Source organism: Cibotium barometz, chromosome 6, assembly GCF_041138505.1.
Source record: "Cibotium barometz isolate CiBa-2024 chromosome 6, ASM4113850v1, whole genome shotgun sequence".
Lineage (NCBI taxonomy): Eukaryota > Viridiplantae > Streptophyta > Polypodiopsida > Cyatheales > Cibotiaceae > Cibotium > Cibotium barometz.
The window spans coordinates 32,816,250-32,827,143 of NC_141051.1; the positions used below are offsets into that span (position 1 = coordinate 32,816,250).

Sequence of the window (10,894 nt, forward strand, 5' to 3'; positions counted from 1 at the left end):
AGCTTAGCCAGTTTCTTGGGTTCCCTGCCACACAGCATGACCGAAGTATATCTTCGATTACTTGGTTCACCCTTTCAGTTTGACCATCGGTCTCGGGGTGGTAAGTTGTGCTGAGATCCAAGAAAGTTCCTACTGCTTCAAAAAATGCAGTCCAGAATCTTGACGTGAATTTGGGATCTCGATCACTTACTATTCTTCTGGATAGGCCATGCAATCTGAAGATTTCTTTGAGGAACACTCTGGCCACATCCACTACAGTGTAGGTTTCTTTTACTGGAATCAGATGGGCAACTTTGGTTAGTCTATCAACAACTACCACGAAGATGGAATATTCTTTTTAAAATTGATTTCTATGCATAGAAAGATGCATAAAGGAAATTTTTTTATTACAAAAGTGTTATTCTTATTATGCACCCTAAATTCTTCACCATGTGACTTGCAATCATTTCATCATCACTATCTATCATGGTAGTATGAATGATGGATGATGCAGGTGGAGGGTGTTGAAATGAAGTAGACATGAAAAGTAGTTTTGTGAATAAAGGGATCTTATAAGCCCTAAATACTATTGGAAAGAAATGTAATTAAATGTATATAGCCTCTTTGTAGGGTAGTTTTATGACTAAAGGGTGTGTGATGTTAGCGGCATCTTTGTGGGGTAGAAATGTATATAGTATCTTCTTGGGGTAGTTTTATGACTAAATGGTGTGTGATGTTATGATAAAATTGTCTACGAAATCACAATATAGGCCATGCTCAGAAAAATGTGCTCAGACCAAGACGCTCAGAGAAAAGACATACCCTCGAGGGTACAAGTAGCCTAGGTCCTATAGCCTGTAGGGCATGATGGTGGTTGGAAAGTTTGTAACGATGTTGAGACTCGAGTCAAGAGGCTTGGAAGTTATAATTTCTAAAAAAACTGCTTGGCGCCAATGCTGGTCCTGGAGCAGTGATGTACTAGCGGGCCCATGCCTAGTGCCCAGTGCTGCCTCAAGGCCCAAGGCCCACCAGCCTCCAGAGCAGGCCCACCGCCCCATGCCAGGGGATTTGCAAATGAACTATAGTTACAATTTACAACTTACTAGTCATAGACTCACAATGCCACACAATGCACACGATTCACAAGTTACAAACTAGTAATTTACTATTAGTCTCTAGAAAAAAAATATTTAAATTTTTTTTTGAAGGCCTTATCCAAAATTAGACATTCATGTGCAAAACTGAATGTCATGGACTTCTTGCTTTGAAGGCCAAAATCATACCTTGAATTTCATTTGCATGCCAAATTTATGGAGGGACTTTGGATGAAGGTTTTATAGCCAATGAAGCCCATTGAAGGTAGTAAATTTTAGTAGTGGCCCTCTCCCTCCTCTCCTTTGGCCACGTGAAAGGGAGAATAGCTTCTGTTTAATAAGAGTATAGGTGAAGTCCATCAAAGGCTGCAAATTTCAGCACTGGCCCTCTCCCTCCTCTCCTTTTGCCATGTGGAAGGGAGAATAACTTGTGTTTAATAAGAGAGAAGGCTGCAAGTTTCAGCATTGGCCCTTTGTCTCCTCTCCTTTGGCCAATTAGAAGTGAGAATAGCTTAGAGTATAGATGAAGGCCATTCAAGGCTATAAATTTCCTCCTTACCCAGTTTCTTAAGGGCCTCCCAACATTATGGGACTCTTTGAAGGACTCGATTTGGACTACATACAAGAAGGCCTTTTTTTCAGATCTCCCCTGTAAAAAAGGAATGACTTGAGAGAAGGCTAAATTGGTTACAAGCAGGCTATTTGGATAATGACTTGAGAGAAGGAATGGTAAAGCTAATTCCCAAATAGCCTGCTTGTAACCAATTTAACCATTAGAGACCTATTACCCTACTCTCAGTGTTGTACAAGATATTGGCCAAGGTAATATAAATGAGAATCGGTCCTTCTTTGCAAGAGGTGATCTCTGACAAACAACATGGATTCATCAAGGGCACATCCATTTATGATAATATCTTTACAACAATGATAGGTAAGGTCATAGCCCAGCTCGGACAGGTTAGAAATATGTTATCTTTCAACTGGATCTTGAAAAATACATTGGTTGTTTGTGGCCAGAGCGATGGAAAAACTAGGCTTTGGTAACAAGATTGCTACTTGCATTTATTCTCTTATAGCTAGAACATACTCCAAGCTACTATGAAATGGGAAATTGGTTGGGGGATTTGAGATTAGAAGGTCTGTGACACAAGGCTGTCCTCTAGCCCTCTTGCTGTTTGTTGTGGCTTCTCATCCCTTGTTAATAACCTTAGAAGATGCTGGTGGGAAAGGGGTAATATCATGGTTAAAATTTAAAAATGCGAATAGCTAATTATTTAATGTTTTGCTGACGACTCCTTGCTATTTCTAGAAGCTGATAATGAGAATGTGATAAATGCCTTACAGATAGTGCAGCTCTTTGCTAATGCCTCTGGGTCTAAGTGTAATATACATAAATCCAGAATCATTAGCTTGACTAAAGAGGATAATTTTGATATGGAAAGATGGGGTTGTGAAGTCATTCAAAAGGAAAGGATTAGTAAGCATTTGGGAGTGCCTTTTAGGGTGGGGGTGAGCAATAAGGAGTTGAAAAATTGGGCCATTAAAAGATTTTGTGACAAACTTAGAAAATGGGAAGGAGTTAGAGTGCCCTTTCATGACAGGATAGCTATTGTAAACACAGTCCTTAATGCTTATATCTTATTTCTGTAACTATTATAGGTGGGTCTATTTGCGACATTTTTTTTACAGAAATGAACATGCAAACAAAACTCCAAAAGCATTTATATACACGTCGTATGAAACCATTGAAATATTCACTGAAACTAGCATTGAAAAAACATCGAAATACGTGCTGTAGAAATAGTTGAAATATTTCATAATCTTGTGACAGTCTCTTTGACACTTTTACCCGGGGTGGATTTCGACTCCTATACTGACTGACGTATACTTCAACGCATATTTTAACTTGTATATCGACTAATACTTGGCGGATGCAGTTTTTTTTTGGCATAATGGTACATCTAGGTGCAGTCCTACAGCTAAATACACCACTATGCCAGCATTGAAGAGAACTTACAACATTTGTACTCAAATTTCACAAAACATGAATTTTTATTATTATGAAGAAGTTACATAGCGTCTATTTATGGTAGTTTACTATGTATGCTCAAACACATGGAGCCGATAAAAAAGTAATACATCTTATTCATAGCTAAGGATGAGAGAGTCGATGATGAGCTATAACATCTTATTTCTTTTTTATTTCACAAGAAATACTTGGTCTTTGTCACAGTTTTCTTGTTTGGGAATATTAATGTAAGCTTTGGAAGATAATTGTCATAAATATTGCTACATATATCCTTGTATTTGGGATCATTAGTGCAAGCTTCGGCATACAAATATTGGCATATTAATTTCTTATAAATATTGTTACATATCTTGTATTTATTTGAAAAGTAACTAAAAACTGGGTTGATAATGACTATGATACAAAAAACACTTGAACTTTTTTTAGAAATCACACCAAACAACAAAAAATATGTTTTCGACGCCTTTTTGACGCTATTATCGATGTTACAGACGACCTTGATTTCTACGCTTATTTGGACAAAAACATAGACGCTTATTTCGACTGTCATTTTGATGCTTATTTTGATGATGCAAGTAACGTTGAAACTGGACGTTGAAGATTAAAGATCTTGTAGTAGTTTTTGCCTTGTATTAGATTTTAAGAAATGCCATTAGAAAAGGATTATAGCCCCTATCAGAGATTTCTTGTGGAGGAATGGCAATAATGGTAAGAAGGCTTTTGCCATCTGGCTTGGGATGAAATTGCCTTGCCAAAGATTTCGGGAGGCCTGGGCATATTGTATCTTCCTTCTCATGCCAAGGCCAGAATGATGATTAGTCTCCCCATTTTTTTGATTCAAAAAAGGCTCTGGACTAAGATGCTTAGAGAGGTTATAGAGGATACATATGTACAACTGAAAGGCAAGTGGATTGGTTGGACTGGAAGGAGAAGCTATTTTCATTTGCCCCTTTGAAAATGGTGAATTCCTTTTGTAAAATTTTAGGAAATAAATATTGGGCCTGATCAACCTGGATGGATGCACCAAAGTGTCTGGGACTTCCCTCCTAAATCTGAATATTTGGTGGACCCATAACTTTAAGCCACCTCTAGCCTTTTATTGGACACATGCAATTAATTATTCAACGTGTCGGTTGATTATGTTTTGTAAGGCCACCTAATACACCGCATGGAAATAACGTGTTGTTTGATATTGGTTGATTATGTTTTGTAACGGCACCTAACACATGTGCTGATTGACGTGCTAGCACGTGTCAGCACATGCCACACTTAAGTTCTGCATGGACTGTTCTCCTCCGCCGTCTGCTCGTAATATATACACTCGCTTCTCTGTTCGGCTCGTCGTTCCATTGCTCCCTGTTTGCTTGTAATATGTACACCCTTGCTTGTTTGTTTGTCTGCCATCATGTCTCGTCCCCTCGCTCACACACTTAAGTTCTGCATGGACTGTGCTCCTCCGCCGTCTGCTCGTAATATATACACTCGCTTCTCTATTCGGCTCGTCATTCCATTGCTCCCCATTTGCTCGTAATATGTACACCCTTGCTCGTCTGTTCGTCTGCCATCATGCCGCGTGCCCTCGCTCATCTGTTAGGCTCGTAATATGTACACCCTTGCTTGTCTATTCATCTGCCATGGCCTCGTGCTGATTGCTGGACTTTGTTCCATCTCATCTTTCATGCATCCAAAGACAGAAGCACATTCACAGTTCGTCTACCATCATGCCTCGTGCTAATTGTTGGACTTTGTTCCATCTCATCTTTCATGCAGCCAAAGATGGAAGCACAGGCACAGTTAAGTTTTGCATGGACTGTGCTCCTCCGCCGTCTGCTCCTCCACCCTCGTTCGTCTGTTTGGCTCGTCATATGCTCCCCGTCTGCTCGTCTTTTCATCTACTATCATGCCTCGTGCTGACTGCTGGGGACTTTGTTCCATCTCATCTTGCCAGCATTCAGCACGGGTGCATCTCTGTCGACTGCTGGATTTTCGCTGTTCGCCAAAGACGTGGAATGGTGGTAACTCGCTGTGTATTTTTTGTAATTTTAAAAATCTAATTTATTATTATGGCCTGCTGTGGGTAAATTTCTATGCACATGCAACGGACAGAAACGTTTGCCACATCCATAAGACACATGCTATTTCTTACTGTTGCTGTGCCTTCTAACTGTTCCGCCTTATTAATTTGAACTGTGGTAAACAATTTAATTTTTTTTGGATATGTAGTAAATTATGGTGCTGAGCCTACATCATACACATACAAGCATCAAAACGACACATGCTATTTCTTACTGTAATTGTACCATGATGCACGTGGCAAAACTTTATGTTCGTTGCATGTTAGAATGTGCAATGGACACTTGTCTATAGATACTAAAAAACTTCGACAACTGCATGTGCACGATGTTTCTTCTTTTGTCCGTCATTCTTCTGGAAGTATAGATTACTTTATCTGGTATGCCGTACGAATTCATCTGTCTTGTGGGTTTCTTATTCTAGACATAGCATTGCTTATTTAAGACCTTTGAACATAATAATTTTCTTGTTTTACTTATTTCTGCCTTGCTTCTGTTCTGTAACCGAGATGCCTCCCAAAAGAGAGCCCTTCGATAACATTACTAATATAATGAAGATAGATCGAGGCCCTTGTTCTTCATTGTGTGAACGCATGGAGCCTGGTCCATCTTGTACGTCGTTACTCTATGATGAGGCTCAACCCTCTGCATCGACTGTTCCAAGAGCCAAGTGCATTCCTGCAACGTCCAGAATCGTGACGCCTCCAGAAGGATCCTTTGTTGTTCGCAATCTGCGTGCGGTGAAGCAGAAAGCCCGGTCCTCAGGTGTGCAAGTACCCATCGAATATGTATCCAATAGATGCAAGGAATTAATTTGATTGTTTATTGTTGTAGGTTCATCTGAAGCTCCAAAAAAATGCAAAAAGCTAAAGACACCTTCTGTTGCCCCTCTGCCCAATGAAAAGAAAACAGAGTTTGAACCTTCTGTTCAAAAAATCCCTAAATATCCATTTGAGAAAAAAACTAAATTGTTTGAAGTCTCTGTGAGTGACAGTTGTTATAGGAAATAGAGATATTGATGTTCGCTCATGGGAACCACTAGAAGAATTTGTTAGAAAGGAATGCCTCAAGGGTTTGTTTGCCCTTGAAAAATAAGGAACTCTAAATCACCTCCATTTCCACATGGTAATAACTATCATGGCTCCTTCACTCATTAGTATTGGTAAAACCATCAGACGATACCTAGGATGGGAGTTCTCTAAACCAGAAGGAGCCATAGTCATGTGCAGAGGGCTACGACAGATTCGAATGCACACATTCGAAGGCATTGTCGGTTATTCCATGAAAGATCTTCATAAGGCACACTTCAAATTCTTCTCACACAATGTATCAGCAGAAGAAATAGCTTACGGACAGGCTGATCTTAAAAACAAAGTTTGTTTGTCTCTTGTTAATCTTTTTGAGAGAGCCTATGTTTTTATGGACAACTATGTATCTAACAAGCTAGGTGCATCACTTGAAAGCACACTTTTGAAAATGGTACGCACATGCAAGTACTACCCTACTGCGTCCTGGATAATTCCAAAGACAGGAAATGGGATGAGTAGGAGGAGGTTAGCAACAACGATCTGGAAAGTAATGAAATTGTCTCACCTAACACAATGTATGGAAATAGATGAGATTTTTTTTTGCAGAGAATCCAGGTGGTAGAGCGAGATATTATGATCCATTGTACCAACATCCAGATAGTGTGATGAAGATGAAAATCGCAGGAATGAACGAACAGATGCTGACATGCAGCCCGGGAGTCAGAACAGCCCTATTATTGTAGATGATAATGATGGAGGTTTAGAAGCAGAGCCAAATTATAGTCAATCTTATCTCTCTGTTTATGAGAAAACATATAATTTCAAAAAAGCTATCGTGGATGGTGAAGAGTTTGTCCCGCTATCGCCTTCAGTTTGTAAATATGTTGGGCTTACAAAGGAAGAGGGTTGTTTTCTCTAGTCATTTTTATCTTTGGTTTGTAACAGTCTGGTTTTGATTTGGAGTTCATTTGTAACTTACTATACTTTTCACAACGAAGATAACTCTAATGCTGTCCTCTTGAATAGGATCAACAGTTTTCAAACTATGTGTTTCTCTTGCATTTTGGCTTGTCGATATAATATAATATGCAGTTCTTCGTTTTGTTTTTTTTGTCTCGTTGGTTTTACAACTTCCTTATTTCCATTAATTTTATGTAAATTTGATTTACTTCAGTATTAATTTGAAACCTTTTTTTTATCGAAGTCACGATACATTAATTTATAAATTTTATGCAACCACAATGGTTTTTCTCTTTGCTTCAATTAAAAATATGCGAATTTGCTAAAAAACGAAAGCCTATCTGTCTCTGTGATGATGGGGCGGGACATAGAGATCCTTGGCAGCCTAAGGTCACACATTAAATAATTAATGCCCACAAAGCACCCACGATAAAAAAGCGTGAATATGCACCCACGATAAAATATATATTGTTGTAAAAAAAAAAGAAGGCTGCAAATTTCTAAAGTATATAGATATAGAACTTAGAAGATATATGATGTCTTTTTCCAAATTACCAAAGATAGACTTCAATATCTGTAGCTATGGCGCTTAGCAAGCTCATCACCTCACTGCAGCTGCTGCCCCATCCAGAGGGTGGTTACTTCAGGGAGACGTTTCGAGACGATTCGGTTCATCTTTCCACTTCTAACCTTCCTCCCCAATGTATGATCTCGCCTTCTGTTATGCATTTCTGTTTAGGGTTTCAAAGCCTTCTGGCAAGTCTTGTGTAGGGTTTCCTTATTTCTATGGTTTTTGTCTTGTCACTCCTAGCTTTCTAGGATCTGATTGTTTCTTGTTTTTCTAGGGTTTGATGGGGCGTCACTGCTTGTAACTTTTCGTTTCTAGGGTTCCGTCGTTTCTGTTCGAAGTTTCCATTGTTTACGCTTTCGTTGCTTTGATTCGTATGTTTTTACTCTGCTAGCATTATCCTGGTCTTGCTGCAGATAAGGTACATAGGCCTGTCAGCACAGCTATCTACTATCTACTGCCCTCAGGGAACATTTCCAGACTCCACAGATTACCGTCCGCAGAAGTCTGGCATTTCTATGCAGGGGAGCCGTTAACGGTACACGATCTCTTCATTCTTTGTTGAGTTTTGTAGCTAAAGTTGTCATTTATCATGGTGTTAATAAGCGGCACGTTTCCTCCATATGTGGGAACGTTGAAATCTGGTGCAGGTGATGGAGATCAATGATCAAGGCCATGTCAAGCACACGGTCTTAGGTTCAGATCTGGAAGCAGGGCAGCTTCTGCAGTACACAGTGCCCCCTCTTGTGTGGTTTGGAGCATACCCTACCAAAGATGTAGATATGGTGAAGGATGATGGATGCTGTATTGTGAAAGCTGCAGTGGTCAAAGTCCCTGAAGAGCACTTCTCACTTGTGGGTTGCACTGTAGCCCCCGCTTTTCAATTCGAGGATTCGGAGATGGCCAAGCGTTCTACTCTCTGTGCCCTCTACCCGCATGCCAAGGATTGCATTGAATTTCTAACAGATGCAGATGAGGATTGATGAGATCAGTGCATTTTTTGAAAGGGTGGAACTCTCAAAGAAGATCCTGTCGCACATGTTGAGAAACGTTTGGCCATCAATATAGTAGTAGCCCAAGCAGAACATGGATGATGAAAGCCCATGTTTAATAAAATGTCTGTAATAACAGAGCTTGCTAAGCTACTAGCTATAAGCTATTAGCTACCTGACAGGTTTTTTGAGATGTGTGAAGCATAATTTCATGTGTCGCCTGCAATCATGCGTTAACCATATACTTATGTTCAAAATTGTGATGGTTTGCAGCTTGTGCTGAAATTTGCAACCTGCCTTGCAGTGGCAGTGGCAGTGAAGTTGCAGCTTTCCTTGGATTTTTGGTTTTTTAAGTTTTTGGGAGTGGGGGTCATATAACCTTAAGGCTTTGATCTGATGGTGTTCGCTTAGTTGCAAGGAGGGTAAATTATATGCAAACACAGATATGAACTATGGACTGCAATGTAGTATTTAAGATTAAAAACAATGTCTGAATACCATTCGAAATTGGCATGTAACCATTCAGCCTCCAGACGCACACGATGAAGTCTATTTTCTAAGCATCAAGCGAAGGATCACTCTACTCTTGGATGAATCCCTTGAGCAGAAAATGAGCTAGGAAAGTAAACTGGTTGTGACCATACTTGTCCACATACCACATGTACATTGTGACACTGAGATTAACACACGCTGCAAGCGCACATGGTCCGTGGTGTCAGAGCTGCTGCTGTATCATCGAAGGGTCGTTTGGGCCTCTAGCAGAAACGGCATCCTGAGTGTCTTGTCAGATGAACATGGACGATGGACGGTGAAGGTATGGGAGATGGATGGGCCGGTCATTTGGTTGCTCACTTGGTTAGCGCCCCGAAAGTCCAGCAACAATGCAGTGGCACACACCACATTATTGTCTTAGGGTGCTTACAGACCACGGGCCTGCCCACGAACAAGGTTCAGAGCTGTGGGCAGGCACCTTTTTGATAAACATTCGCTGGGCGGTTGCACCCTTTACAGATTGCGGGTGTGCCCGCAGAAAAGGCATCCGGCACTTCGTGCCAGTCTGCCCATGGCTCGTCAACACACCAACACACACTCTGGATCCTACAACACACACTCGCTGACATCTCCTCCGTTGAGCTCAAACCAAGAGAAACGATGACCTGCTTTGGCGCTGAAGGGGGCAGGCCTGCAAAGCCCCCTTCCTTCTAATCGCATTACACCACTGCTGGATGGCTGCAGTCTCGGTGGCCAGCAGTTCACCTCTATTGGATGGATACTCCCACATGGGCCAGCCTTGTCTACCAGCATCACTAACCTCTCCCACTGTGCTCAGCTTGGACAACAACCCACTGAATGCCTTAGTAACCTCGCCCAGCTCACCCGCCTCGAGCTCAACAGAACCCATACAGGAAATGGTAAAAAACCATACATGAAACAGTTCATGCAGTAAACAGGAAATAGTATCCACACAACGAAGCCCATACAGCTATGGAAGGCCTTAGAACTATTGGAAAACACATGTATTACACTTTATAAAATATGCTCACTAAGAACATGATTTTCTTCAGTTCATGCAGTAGAAGATGTTATGGCTCCTCTTACCGTATTAACACTATTCAGATGCATCAGCACTGTCATCACTTTTTTTTTTTGGAGAAAACTGTCATCACTTTGATTGGCAAATACAGCTCGAACGTTCCTTCTCCTCTGTTGATCATATAAAACCCGTGTTAGATTATCCCTCCAAGCAGTTCTTGCAACTGTTCCATTTCTCTGCTCAGTCTTTGCTCCACCACCGACTTGGGCCCGGTCTACCACTTCCCTAGTATTCAAAGGTAACGTTGCTCTCAATTCCACCATGCCATTGGCAACAACAATTGGATCTACATTTGCAAAGTTGGTTGCACTTAATTGGCATGACTCCTTGCAGCTCCTCTTGTGCCTCAATTACCCAGTCTTGTTTGAATGCATCGTGGTGCACCACACATATGTTGTGCAAAACCAAGCATTTTGCGACCATATTGGATGCATGTCACACCGCTTTAGAAGAATGTCGAAGCAGGCTTTCAACATACCAAAAGCCCTTTCCACAAGCATCTGAGAGCTAGATTGGATATAATTCCGATGATATTGCATTCTAGACAAACCTTTCGTACTCATAACATCCATTGTCTT

The 10,894-nt window shown here is 40.8% G+C and overlaps 1 protein-coding gene across 1 annotated transcript; it reads left to right on the plus strand.

The window, feature by feature from the left end:
• The first annotated feature begins 7,689 nt into the window (after window positions 1-7,689).
• LOC147637654 (RmlC-like jelly roll fold protein) lies at window positions 7,690-8,962 on the plus strand. Its single transcript, XM_086799481.1, has 3 exons — window positions 7,690-7,865; window positions 8,147-8,268; window positions 8,381-8,962. The coding sequence occupies exons 1-3, from the start codon at window positions 7,745-7,747 to the stop codon at window positions 8,711-8,713; spliced, it is 576 nt and encodes a 191-aa protein (XP_086655607.1). The 5' UTR covers window positions 7,690-7,744; the 3' UTR covers window positions 8,714-8,962.
• Window positions 8,963-10,894: the final 1,932 nt, after the last annotated feature.

Excerpts from the sequence above, each read along its gene's own strand:
- LOC147637654 (XM_086799481.1), top strand. The coding sequence starts at position 7,745 with ATGGCGCTTAGCAAGCTCATCACCTCACTGCAGCTGCTGCCCCATCCA. Across the intron at positions 7,866-8,146 it reads TTCTAACCTTCCTCCCCAAT|ATAAGGTACATAGGCCTGTC; the intron begins GTATGATCTCGC and ends GTCTTGCTGCAG. Across the intron at positions 8,269-8,380 it reads ATGCAGGGGAGCCGTTAACG|GTGATGGAGATCAATGATCA; the intron begins GTACACGATCTC and ends AATCTGGTGCAG.